This window comes from Ahaetulla prasina, chromosome 8, assembly GCF_028640845.1.
Source record: "Ahaetulla prasina isolate Xishuangbanna chromosome 8, ASM2864084v1, whole genome shotgun sequence".
NCBI classification, from domain to species: domain Eukaryota; kingdom Metazoa; phylum Chordata; class Lepidosauria; order Squamata; family Colubridae; genus Ahaetulla; species Ahaetulla prasina.
In genome coordinates, this window is record NC_080546.1 from 24,445,963 (window position 1) to 24,460,064 (window position 14,102).

The window sequence follows — 14,102 nt, forward strand, 5'->3', positions numbered from 1 at the left end:
GTCGCATCCCTCCCCCTCTGTTGAGAGAGGGCTGTTCAGTTTTGACACAGATGGCCTCTTTGACCTCTCTTTCAAACCAGCAGTCCTTTCTGTCCAAAATGTGAACTTTGCTGTTTTCAAAAGAGTGGCCTGTGCCTTTTAAATGTAAATGGACTGCTGAATCTTGTCCTGATGGGTTTGTTCCAGCTGCTGGGGGTTTGCAGGACTTCGGGAGAACCTCTAGCTAAGATTCTGTGCAGTTTGGAGAACCCCTAAATTCCACTCCTGGCTGGCTCTGCCCACCTCAACTCGCCTCTCCCAGTCCCCACGGGGCCTGTTTTGGATGCAGTTAAGTGCAGGGCACGCACGGAGGCTCAGGGAGGATGAAAAATGGGCCTACCGGAAGATTGGGAGGCTGGAAACAGGCCCACTACTGGTCTCCAGAAAGCCTCCGGAGCCTGGGGAGGCCGTTATCGCCCTCCTGGAGTCTTAGGGAAGCCTCTGGAGCCCGGGGAGAGCAAAACCGTCCCCTCGCCCCGTGGTGCAGGAGGCCGACTAGGCCACGCCAACCATGACCATGCCCACCCAGCAACCGGGCAGAGAACATCTTGCTAAAATTTTTGAAGCCCACCCCTGGTTTGTTCTCCTAAGTTATGCAATGCTTTTGTGAACTTGGATGAGAAGCGAAAGGAAAAAAAACAAGGAAGTCCAGTTGCTTCTTGAAAAAGCACCTTTGGGACATCCTGTTACGTAAGGGAAAAGGCTCAGAATTCACTTTTATGGGCTACTTACTTAGGGCTTTCTTTTTTATAGGGACTTTGATTGTATTGAAGCATCCATATCCCAAGAAAGTAGAAGAGCCTTCCATTTATGAATCTGTGCGAGTCCACACGGCTATGCAGACAGGAAGAACAGAAATTGACCTCATTCCCAGCGCTCCATCGGTGAGTTCCTATTTGGACTATTGGTTGGAGAAAAGAAAGCTTTCCATAGTTTAATGATGGAATTAGGACAAGTTTTTGATTAGAGCTGAAGTGAATTTTTTAGAAGAAAACATCCAGACTGGAAATTCTTGGGGCTGAAGACTTGGCAAATCTAGAAGATATCAGTTTGGGAAAGATGCTCTTAGTGAGAAAATGTTCCTCCTCCAAATGGTGCATTTCAGCAATTAAAGGTAAAGGTAAAGGTTTCCCCTGTCCAGTTGTGTCTGACTCTAAGGTGGGGGTGCTCATCTCCATTTCTTAGCCAAGGGAGCCAGCGTTGTCCGAAGACACTTCCATGGTCATGTGGCCAGCATGACTATAGACTGAGGCAGAATGCTGTTCCCTTTCCACCGAAGTAGTACCTATTTATCTACTCACATTTACATGTTTTTGAACTGTTAGGTTGGCAGGAGTTGGGGCAAGTAATGAGAGTTTACCCCATCATGCAGTGATTGGGTCTCGAACCTGGACAGCCAGCTTTCCAGCTGACAAGCTCAGCATCTTTAACCAATGAGCTACAGCACCTCCCTTCAGCTATTAATGTATCTTATAGCATAAAGATCCAGGAACAGGAAGGCTGGGATCATACAATGCTCTACATTTTAAACCTGGTTAACAAAACACAAATACTGTGTTTATATCATATGATATAATATTATTAATATTATGATTCAATGGGATTGTTTAGTCATACAATATTATAAGTTAATGGCTGGATTGCCTTATGATGCAGTGAATTGCAGATGACCCAATTTCATTTTGCCCTAACTGGGTATTGTATATGAATGTTGATTGCATTTGATAAACCATATGAATTTTGATGAACAAAGGATGTTCAGTTGTCTGTTGTTTATGTTTAGAATAGAATAGAATTTTTTATTGGCCAAGTATGATTGGACACACAAGGAATTTGTCTTGGTGCATATGCTCTCAGTGTACATAAAAGAAAAGATACATTCATCAAGGTACAACATTTACAACACAATTGATGGTCAATATATCAATATAAATCATAAGGATTGCCAGCAACAAAGTTACAGTCATACAGTCATAAGTGGAAAGAGATTGGTGATGGGAACTATGAGAAGATTAAGCAGATTTAGTAAATAGTTTGACAGTGTTGAGGGAATCATTTGTTTAGCAGAGTGATGGCCTTCGGGAAAAAACTGTTATTGTGTTTAGTTGTTCTGGTGTGCAGTGCTCTATAGCGTCGTTTTGAGGGTAGGAGTTGAAACAGTTTATGTCCTGGATGTAAGGGATCTGTAAATATTTTCACAGCCCTCTTTTTGACTTGTGCAGTATACAGGTCCTCAATGGAAGGCAGGTTGTTGCAATTATTTTTTCTGCAGTTCTAATTATCCTCTGAAGTCTGTGTCTTTCTTGTTGGGTTGCAGAACCGAACCAGACAGTTATACATATTATAGTCGGCACCCACTTTAATACAATGTTGCCAGAGGGAATATTTCACCAATTTATTGGCAAAATAAATTTTGCATACTGTATTTTTCAGAGTATAAGACACACCAAAAGTATAAGATGCACCTTAGTTTTGGGAGTGGAAAATAGGGGGAATTTTTTTTTGCCTACCAGGTATTCATCTGGCTAGTCCCAGCACATTAGTTCACTTGCTGGTTTTGAGATTGGGGCTGTGCTTCTAAAGCACAGCTGATTGTTGGAGGGAACAGCAATTAGAAAAGCAGGCAAAGCTTGCATTGGGGCTGAAAAACAGCTTCAAAAGCAGCAGCTGATCCTCGGAGGGAGCTCCAATGAGTTAAGCAGGCAAAGCGCGGAAGGGGTAAGAGAAGGCAGCAGCTGTTCTGGATAGCCATTTTGGGCACTGCACGGGTTACATTAGAAGTTTAAGATGCACCCAAATTTTCAGCCTCTTTTAGGAGGGAAAAAAGTGTGTCTTATACTCTGAAAAATACGGTAGTTGTACAGTGAGATGAACCTCTTGGGAAGTGGGAGCAGATAATTTATAAGATCATTTATAAGAGAAAAGAAACAATTACAGCTGAAAACTACCAACCTATTTTGCTGTGTCAGCCACATCAGGACTCTGAAAAGACTCATGTTCAAGATAAAGATCTCTCTTCCTCCTCCCTTCCCCTATTCCACTGACATCCTTTTCAACGATCCTAATGAAGTTTCCTGTGTTTCATTACAGTTAGGGACCAAAGAAGGTTATCTAACAAAGCAAGGCAAAATAGTTAAGGTAAGCAATCTAAAAGTTGTTCTATTGTTTTTTTTCCCCTTACACATTAAAAACCAAACATGCTAAGGAGCAGTGCTTGAAAATTGTATTGGGCCTGTGTGTGAGCAAAATAGGATCTGGAATACCTGTTTGTATAATATCGAACTATCGCTGTATTATTAAGAAACTTACTTTTCCTTGGCATAGCAGCCTCTAGGCACGTTGGACTGTCACCCCTATAATCTCCTGCCAGTATGGTTATGATGGGAGTTGTAGTCCAATGTTCCTGGGGGATACTAGCTTAACGAAAGCAGTATGAAGTAGAGAGCCATATGAAGCTGCTTTTGGTGGCTCATTTTAAAAAGATAGCAAATGGTATATTTATTTAAAAATGCATTTTTCTTGCTATAGAGCAGAGAGGCATCTCAAGTGCTTCCCTCCCCCCTTTTTTATGTGCATTGCGTCTTGAATTGTTGCCATCTTGAATTGTTTGAGATGCCATCTTGAATTGTTTGAGTAGTATTTCTGCCAAAATCTGTTGGCTGTTTCAATTATTCCTCTCTCAGTACCAGTTTTGGAATTGTCTCATTTCCCGGTTCTCTCACAATTGTCCCTTTCTGACTCAGATGTGGTCACCTCATTTTTCCTGATTTCAAGCTGAGATCACAGCATAGGCAGTGTTTCTCAGCCTTGGCAACTTTAAGCTGATTGTCAGAATTCCCCAGACAGCATTCATAATATATTGATATGGGCTTTATCAAGCCATAGGCACATATATTCATAGTAAAAGAAAGAAAAATAATTTTACTTTGAATGGTTGAGTTATGTGATTAAAAGCAGTGTTATAGATGATAATTAGGACTTAATTTTAGATCCAGCTTTCTGTCAAATTACAGTATATTCTGTGCCTGAATTGACTTTTGAACATTCTCAAATCAGAGAACTAAGTAGCCAATCTCAGCCTCTTTCCAGTCTCTTTATGAGTTTACTAGCAAGATTACCCATAGTTTTTCTCTAATCTCCAATCTCACTTGAGTTGTGTATGGCCTCAATCGCACTTCTCCTTTTTCATGTAGATTTATCTGTTGTCTTTTCCTGTTTATATCTCATGTCATGTAGGAGGTTGCAACACCCTCTTCCTTTTCACTTACTAAATCTGCCTGTCTTGTCTTCATTACTTCTAGAATCTTCTTCTGAGCCATCCTACCATTGCATTTCCTTTTTTTCCAGTACGACTTAAATCTCATCTCAACCTGGTACCTTCTAAATGTGTTTAGCGCTTTCCAGATTACGGAAGGCTGCTCTGCGGCATCTCCAGTCTCATTTAGCTGTTTCTTTCTTACCTTGTTGATGCAAGTTGCATTTTCTGTCCACATACATTCATCTGGTATGGGAGATGCTATGTGTGTTAGATGCAGATCATCTTCATTTGAAGTTCCAACAGTATTGACAAAAAGTGACTTATGACCATTTTTCACACTTACAACCATTGCAGCATCCCCATGGTCACGTGATCAGAATTCAGATGCTTGGCAACAGATTCATTTTTATGATTGTTGCAGTGCCCTAGGTCATGTGATCACCTTTTGCAATCTTCTGAAAAGCAAAGTCAATGGGGAAGCCAGATTCATATTCACTAAATAACAACTGCAGAGATTCACTTAATAACTGTGGCAAGAAACGTTGTAAAATGGGGCAACACTCACTTAACTATCTCACTTAGCAGCAGAAATTTTGGGCTGAATTGTAGTCATAAATTGTGAACTTACAACCATTTGTTTAGTGATCATTTGAAGTTCCAACAGTGGCAAAATTTATTTTCTGTGTTGCAATTATGCATTTTGGACACCACAATAGTATCTTCAAGGTGTCAGTGAGGAAGGGAAGAAAGAGATTTTTTCCCCCAGTACGTGTTGCTTCTTTCGTGTTGAATTTCTTTCAATTTCTCTTCTCTTGGTTCTGTTAGAACTGGAAAACTAGGTGGTTTACACTGCATAGGAATGAGCTGAAATACTACAAAGATCAGACGGTGAGTTGTGTTTTACTCTGTTGCTTGTGAGAGCAATCAAGAAGGTACTGGAAATACTCTTTGTCCCATGTTTCCAAAATAGCTATTGCGAAACTGAGTGCTGAGCAACATGGACTTCGTACTCACTGCCATTTTTATTCCAGGGTGTCTCAGTTCAGTTAGTGGGCTACACTTACGTGCCACCTCTATTCTATCAATGGCTGTGCTTCCTTTACAGCAGAGTAAGGAAATGCAAACAGCCCATTTCTCCCCAGCTTCCAAATTCTCCCCTGAAATTTAGTGGCAAAAATTATTTTCTGTGTTGCAATTATGCATTTTGGACACCACAATAGTATCTTCAAGGTGTCAAGGTTTAATAATATTTGCTATATACACCTCAACTCTGACAAATAAAATGAGGTTGCCGTGCCCCACTGATATCACCACAACAGTTGATGTGAGATAGATCTTGTGGGCTTCGGAGGCCGATAACAATTTTTTAAGCATGGCCCCAAGATGTGGGCCGCCCGTCCTTTATAGAAATGTACTCAGAGAACCCCTAAAGCTATAGCATTCATTGCTATTGGAGGAGAAGGAAAATCCACCCATGTTGGATTTCTTTTTTAAAGAGTCTTCTTTTTCCTTCCAGTTGTACTACATCTTTTGCAATGTATTAAATCAAACTCATTAGTGAGTGCAAAATAATCTTTTTTTACTGTTCTTGTTTCTTTCTTCTTGTACTGGTCTTGTTTACTGTTCTGATTCTTACCTGATGTCTGTGACTGGGCGAGGGGGGTAACCATTATAAATGATAACAGAGAGCAATTGTTTCAAAAATAAACATTTTTTCAAGTCCACAGAGCCAATCAGAGCACTTGATTTAACTGAATGCTCAGCTGTGCAGTTTGACTATTCCCAAGAAAAAGTGAATTGCTTTTGGTAAGTTGATGCTTAAATACTTAAAAACTTTGGGATATCCTAGCATGTCTTTTCTTTCTTTAAAAGTTTCTCAGTGCTATTCTGTGTAAACTTTTTCTTCTTTTGTCTTCTTCACTTCACTGCTAACCAAATTACTGTTATCTCTCATGATTTCAATTAAGACATTGTGCTGGTTTTCCTTGATTTGTCAATTTGCCATCAGAATTAATTGCTTCCTGCTCTCCTTTTGTTCTTTTCTGAACAGCTTTAGAAAAGGGTTCTGCTTGAATTCCAAGAATTTTAGTTTAATTAGGAGAAAGCAGCGTACCCATGCATGTTATTTGATTGCTTAGCTCCTCTTGCATATACTGTATGTGTTGCTTATGACTGAAACAAAAAGCTGCATTTTTAGCCATCCTAACAAACAAGCTCAATAGCAGCTTCCATAATTTACCTGTTCCTACTTGGCCTTTGGAAATACACTGGCTTCGACCATAGTTGTGTTTCAACTCAGTGGAGTTACTCCCTTTGAATTCTGTAAATCTACTTTAATTATAACAAAATATGCATTTAACTTATAGGGAATCCTCTTTTAGCGACCATAATTGTTACCAATAACACAGTCCTTTGGCAAAGCAGCCTTTAAGTGAAACTGTAATAGTTTTTATGATCTTACTTCAGCTTTCCTTTGCTGAAAGTTGTTAAATGTGAGGATTGTTTGTAAAGTTATTTTTTCATCACCAATATGACTGCAAATGGTTGTAAATGAGGCAGTCACTAAATGAGGATTACCTGTACTTAAAAAAAAAAAGCAGTCCTACCTTCCTCTATCTCTCAGACATAAAATCCGGAGATGCTTGCATTGGTTTCCTCACTCTGGAGCCCTTTCCCAAACATATTGATTAGGCCTCATACTCTGGAAGGCTCTGCATTTGGTAATATCTCTGATTCACATTGAATGGAGCACTTTGGATGCATCTTTACTGCAATACGTTTTTCTCTGGGTTTTTTTTTAATCACCAATCCTACTATTTTATTTTTCATAAGGGTTTGGTCAAATTTCAAATATTTACCTCAATTATTTTCTATTTCTTTTAAGAAGAAAAGTAGGATCTTAAAAAAATAAATCAAATAATATTTTTAGGTTCAGTTTCTTTGGAAAAATGGAATATTAATATTGGGGGCAACTATGGTTTCCTTCTATTTGTGACACAGAATGTTTATAATTTTATATTTTACAGTTTAGTATTTCCAATGCGGACGTATTACCTGTATGCAAAGACTGGAGTAGAAGCCGATGAGTGGATTAAAATATTGCAGTGGAAACTGGTAAGGAAATGCCATTACAGAATATTTGATTAGAATTAAATGGGTAGCCATATAGTGACAAAGAATAGTTCATGCTGACCGTGCTGATTTCTCTAATTTAATTCCACAATGGTAGCCTTAGAAATATTTAAAAAGAGAAAATTACAACAAACATATCCGTGGACATTTAAACATTCCCTACTCTGCTTCTTTGCTTATACAGGTAGTCCTTGACTTACAACCATTCAGTGACTATTCACACTTACAACAACACTGGGATTATCATTTGCAACCTTCCCAGTTTCAACAAAGACAATGAGGGAAGCCAGTTTCATTTAATGACCACATGACTCAGTTACCTGCAGTGATTCATTTAACAATGATAGCAAAAAAGGTCATAAAATGGAGTGTGACTCACTTAACCACTGCCTTGCTTAGCAACAGAAGCTCTAGGCTCAATTGTAGTCATACGTCAAGGACTACTATTAATCTTCTTATCGTTCCCATCACCCATCTCCTTACATTTATGATTGTATGACTGTAACTTTGTTGCTTTTATCCTTACGATATATATTGATATTGTTTCCTGATTGCTTATTTGTACCCTAGGACTATCAATAAGTGTTGTACTTTATGATTCTTGATGAACTATCTTTTCTTTTATGTACACTGAGAGCATATGCACCAAGACAAATTCCTTGTGTGTCCAATCACACTTGGCCAATAAAGAATTCTATTCTATTCTATTCTATTCTATTCTATTCTATTCTATTCTATTCTATTCTATTCTATTCTATTCTATTCTATTCGTATCGACTCCAGATAATAAACAGATCTTAAAAGCAATTGCATGCTTTACAAACACCACCAAATTAGATTGCCTAAGAATGTGACTTGATATACATAGGTAGTTTCCTATGTTCTTTTTCCAAAAGGAAATGAAACTATACTAGTTTAATGCTTCTATGCATGTCACAGAGCACACTCAACTTCACTTTTCTCTGTTGTGTGTCTCTGCAGTCTTCTGGAGTTTAGCTGATGCAGGTGATTCAGTCATAATGAAACTGCCCCCCACCCACAAAAGCTGTTATTTGGACTTTTAAGTGATCCTTTAATACTGCACAATGGTGCTCAGTGTGGGTAGTCACATGAGTTAAGGTTTTATGACGTAGGAACAGGCTTTTAGTGAATGAGAAGGGTAGGTGAGGAATTGATTCAGATTAAATGCTGAATGGAGAATCTCAGCTCTGGCAAAACAGAGTGATTTGCCTTTCTGGTAGGAACGAGAAAATAGGCATGAGGCTAAATTTGCAATTGGGGTAGTGATTTATTCAAAATGGTGTATTTGTTTGAAACCTCTTTTGATCTTTGAAATCAGCAGGGGTATGGGATAATATTGGAAAATATAGAATAGAATAGAATAGAATAGAATAGAATAGAATAGATTAGATTTTTTTATTGGCCAAGTGTGATTGGACACACAAGGAATTTGTCTTGGTGCATATGCTCTCATTGTACATAAAAGAAAAGATACCTTCATCAAGGTACAACATTTACAAAACAAATGATGGTCAATATATCAATATAAATCATAAGGATTACCAGCAACAAAGTTACAGTCATACAGCCATAAGTGGAAAGAGATTGGTGATGGGAACGATGAGAAGATTAATAGTAGTGCAGATTTAGTAAATAGTTTGACAGTGTTGAGGGAATTATTTGTTTAGCAGAATGATGGCCTTCGGGAAAAAACTGTTCTTGTGTCTAGTTGTTCTGGTGTTCAGTGCTCTATAGCATCGTTTTGAGGGTAGGAGTTGAAACAGTTTATGTCAGGATGTGAGGGAGCTGTAAATATTTTCACGGCCCTCTTCTTGATTCGTGCAGTATACAGGTCCTCAATGGAAGGCAGATTGGTAGCAATTATTTTTTCTGCAGTTCTAATTATCCTCTGAAGTCTGTGTCTTTCTTGTTGGGTTGCAGAACCGAACCAGACAGTTATAGAGGTGCAAATGACAGACTCAATAATTCCTCTGAATCAGCAGCTCCTTGGGCAGTTTGAGCTTACTGAGTAGGAGCAGAAAGAACATTCTTTGTTGTCCTTTTTTGATGTTTTTGATGTTAGCTGTCCATTTTAGATCTTGCAATATGATAGAACCTAGAAATTTAAAGGTTTCTACTGTTGATACTGTGTTGTCTAATATTGTGAGAGGTGGAAGTATGGAAGGGTTTCTCCTAAAGTCTACCACCATTTCTACGGTTTTGAGTGTGTTTAGTTCCAGATTGTTTCGGTCGCACCACAAGGCTAGTCGTTCGACCTCTCGTCTATATGCGGATTAGTCATTGTCTCGAATGAGACCAATCACTGTTGTGTCATCTGCGAACTTCAGTAGTTTAACAGATATCATCTTGATATCATCATGAGTCTTACATATTGGAAAAAAGAACCTAAACACTAAGAACAAGCTTGATGGACATTACCTTACAGATGACCCCCACCCTGTTAAAGACCTTGGAGTTTTCATATCAAATGATCTAAGTGACAAAGCCCACTGCAGCTATATCGCAAAAAAGGCTTTAAGAGTTGTAAACCTAATCTTGCGTAGCTTCTTCTCCAAAAACACTACACTACTAACCAGAGCATATAAAACATTTGCTAGACCAATTCTCAAATATAGCTCGACTTCAGTAACAGAGTTGTTAATACTTGGAATATACTACCTGACTCTGTGGTCTCTTTCCAAAATCCCAAAAGTTTCAACCAAAAACTGTCTACTATTGACCTCACCCTGTTCCTAAGAGGTCTGTAAGGGGCATCCATAAGAGCACAAGCGTGCCTATTGTTCCTGTCCTATTGTTTCCTTTTGTTATATCCAATTAATATAGTTATTACATACTCATGCTTATATATATGCTCATATATTGTATAGTTATTTCATGCTTATGCTTATATATACTGTGTGACAAAATAAATAAATAAATAAAATAAATAAATGATGACAGCACCAAGGCAGAATTATTGCTTTACATTTTCCAAGTGAACTATGTAAAATGGTCTAAAAAAAAAACTCAGGCCACTTGCTTTAGTGACTACTTTTAAAAGAAAAAAGTATGCATAGAATTCACCAAGTTTAATGATTCGGTCTGAGAAATAAAAAAAAAGGTGCAAAATGCTCAAATGGTTCGGGGGAATGATTTGAAGGGAAATATTCTTAAATTCAAATAACCAAGCCATGTATAGTTGTTTATATGATAGGACCCATTTTCTTTTTCAATTTCTGTTACGACATCGGCCGTCTTTTCCCTAATGCTGATATCTTGGTTCCTTATCAAACTATACTCTTTCATATTTATTCAGTCAATCTTGCTTAAAATACAGTATATAAACTTTAGAAGTCTTGTCCATTATTGGCCCTCTTGTAGTGTTATTTGCTTAGTTTTATTTACTTCTTTAATATCCAGCCATAATAAGGGCTACCAGTGGCTTACATTTATAAGACATATTGAGTATTGAGTGTTGAGTAGCAACAATAAGTCAGTAATATAAATGAATATCAATATACCAAATACAGATGCAAAGCTTTTTAATCCCCAGATGCCCTTCATAATACTCGTTTCCAAAAGGCCAGTGATGATGGTGCTAAACTTTTCTCTGAAGGGAGTCTATTCCCAAACATGGCCTCTGAGCAGCCAATTCAGCAACTGCAATAACAATATTGTGCTTATTGGCAACCTTATGCTAACATGAGACCCACTGCATTTTGAACAAATTGTACTTTCAAACAGGTCTTCTAGGTGGGCTATAGTTCTAATTATTTCTAGTTACCATATACTACAGGGATGGCCAACTATATGGATCTGTGGACTTCAACTCCCAGAATTCCTGAGCCAGCCAGGAATTTTGGGAGTTGAAGTCCACAGGTCGTAAAGTTGTCATAGTTGCCCACTCCTGATATGCTACTTATACTACTCAGAAAGTTCAAACTGATCAAACTGATACAGTTCTACAGAGGAATTATTGAGTCTGTCATCTGTACCTCTATAACTGTCTGGTTTGGTTCTGCAACCCAACAAGACAGACACAGACTTCTGAGGATAATTAGAACTGCAGAAAAAACAATCGCTACCAACCTGCCTTCCATTAAGGACCTGTATACTGCACGAGTCAAGTTACAGACCTCTCGCATCCTAGACATAAATCGTTTCAACTCCTACCTTCAAAACGACACTATAGAGCACTGCGCACCAGAACAACTAGACACAAGAACAGTTTTTCCCCGAATTCCATCGCTCTGCTAAACAAATAATTCCTTCAAAACTGTCAAACTATTTACTAAATCTGCAGTACTATTAATCTTCTCATCGTTCCCATTACCCATCTTCTCCCACTTACGACTGTATGACTGTAACTTTGTTGCTTTTATCCTTACGATTTATATTGATATTGTTTCCTGATTGCTTATTTGTACCCTATAACTATCATTAAGTGTTGTACCTTAGAATTCTTGATTAACGTATCTTTTCTTTTATGTACACTGAGAGCATGTACACCAAGACAAATTCCTTGTGTGTCCAATCACACTTGGCCAATAAAAAATTCTACTCTATTCTACTCTACTCTACTCTACTCTACTCTATTCTATTCTATTCTATATGATATATACTATAATGAACCGATTAGAGATGATGGGAGACGTAGCCTAGCAATATACAGAGAATATCATAACCTCTTAAATTACATGGTATTTTAATTTACTTTTATTTACAAATTCATTTCAACAACAAATATTTTCTCTCCTTTGCATTTTTTTTCCTAGTCCCAGATAAGGAAAAAACGCCAGCGTGACACCACACTCAGGCCATAGTAATTTTGGCTAGAAATACTGACTGTCCAGAAACCAACATTGGTTCCTATTCATCCTCCTTCAGATTCGTTATTCAACATTAAGAAGTGCTACACCAAATCAGATCAGAGTTTTTAAGCTCTGCAGCTGCCGGCTTGCTGACAACTTATTTCTAGGGAATTCCTGAACACTGTTAAAGCAGAAGACGATTACCTTGGAAGATGAATATTCAACTATTCAACATTTCATTAGTCTGGATACGCCTAGTAGTTACTGTTTCCTGCCAGATTTTCCCTAGTTCTTATGCAAGCAGTTTCAAACCTGAACTAGTTGCAAACCCACTCATCCCTGGCTGCCATTCCATATGCTTCAAACCATTTACACTCTGGTCTATTAAGACACATTACCTGCACAGAGTTTTTTTAAAAATAGTTTTCATTTCACCTGAGGCTTTGACTGGTGTTAAGAATCGTCTTCAAAATCATTTTCTCAGAACTTCTGTAATTTTGACTTCCCTGATGAGCAATCATTATAGATAATTACTGCTAGTGGGACACATTTCTATGGGCAAGTAAGATATTTTTTTTTATATTGGGAGTACAGGTGGCCCTCGATTTACAAAGATTCGTTCAAAGTTAAAATGGAAAACGTGACTTATGACTGGCTCTCACACTTACAATCGTTGCATCCCCGTCCCTGTTGTCCGGTGATCAAAATTTCGGCGCTTGGCAACTGGCATGTAGTTATGACAGCTGCATTGTCCCAGGGTCATGTGATCACAATTTGTAACCTTCCAAGCTGGCTTCTGACAAGCAAAGGTAACGGGGGAAGCTGGAGTCACTTAACAATCACATGGTTCACTTAACAGCCACAGTGGTTCGCTTAACAACTGTGGCAAAAGAAGTTTGCAAAATGTGGCGCAACTCACTTAACTGTTTTGCATTGCAACAGAAATGTTGGGCATTGTGGTCATAAGTAGAGAAGTACCTGTATAAATAGGATGTTATTTTAGAAGTCAGTTCCGGGTGGAAAAGCTGTTAGTACTGTGCTTTCTAAAGGCTGTGTCCATGGCCCTCATTCATTATTTACTGTAAGGTCTCAAAATGCCACAATGGATATTCTCCATGCAGACAAATCGATGTAGCTGTTTTCCAACACACAGAGAAATTGCACATGTCTCAAGATATATGTAGATGGTAAGATGTAGCTTCAGCTACACTGTTTAAATATATTTGCCCTATAGTAGAAACTGGTATCTATCGGAAGCTTTATGCTGAATGCAAATCTGTGTTCTGATCCTGGTTCAGCAATACATTTTCTGCAAATATTCAGCATACTTAAGCATAGTCATGTGGGACTATACCTCCTTTGCTAGATCATAAGAAGCCTGCAGAATCAAATCATAAGTCTGCATAGCATTTTATTACCTCCAGTTGTCAGCTAATGTCCTTGGAAGGATAAAATTTTCTGTTAGTGTATGCATTTGACATTGTGATGTACTATGCCACTAACTCAAACCTATCCAATATAATTTTAGGGGCCAGACAACTTGGGTTTAAAGTAAAGTAGTGCAACAAGAAATATAATACCCCACCATACATATTAGGGAACAAATTGGCATTCATGTAGAATTGCTATTTAATTTCCATTAATTGCTATTTAGAATTAATACTGTTTAAGAGTTCCAAAATATATCAGCCAACTATGGCTCTCACTTTTGTTAACATTTTCTTGTATTTTTTAATCTTGTAAAACATGTTTTCTCATATGTTTTATTATTTAATATTTTTATGTTTACCAATAGGAACATTTCAAAATGTTATACTGTTGTCAGAGTTTGTAAAAACAAGAGTACATGAAGGATCACATAA

General features: G+C 38.0%; 2 protein-coding genes across 2 annotated transcripts in view; one reads left to right on the forward strand and one right to left on the reverse strand.

The window, feature by feature from the left end:
• Window positions 1-7,410, reverse strand: part of C8H4orf54 (chromosome 8 C4orf54 homolog) — an 81,988-nt gene extending 74,578 nt beyond the window's left edge. The window contains exons 1-2 of the mRNA XM_058192166.1: window positions 7,352-7,410; window positions 772-3,150 (exon numbers count right to left, since the gene is read on the reverse strand). The gene's annotated coding sequence lies outside the window, so the exon portion shown is untranslated. The remainder of the gene's footprint in view (window positions 1-771; window positions 3,151-7,351) is intronic.
• Window positions 1-13,973, forward strand: part of DAPP1 (dual adaptor of phosphotyrosine and 3-phosphoinositides 1) — an 87,356-nt gene extending 73,383 nt beyond the window's left edge. The window contains exons 10-15 of the mRNA XM_058192167.1: window positions 793-923; window positions 3,130-3,177; window positions 5,123-5,185; window positions 6,018-6,103; window positions 7,324-7,411; window positions 12,205-13,973. Of these exons, the coding sequence (XP_058048150.1) occupies window positions 793-923; window positions 3,130-3,177; window positions 5,123-5,185; window positions 6,018-6,103; window positions 7,324-7,411; window positions 12,205-12,252 (464 nt within the window). The 3' untranslated portion in view covers window positions 12,253-13,973. The remainder of the gene's footprint in view (window positions 1-792; window positions 924-3,129; window positions 3,178-5,122; window positions 5,186-6,017; window positions 6,104-7,323; window positions 7,412-12,204) is intronic.
• Window positions 13,974-14,102: the final 129 nt, after the last annotated feature.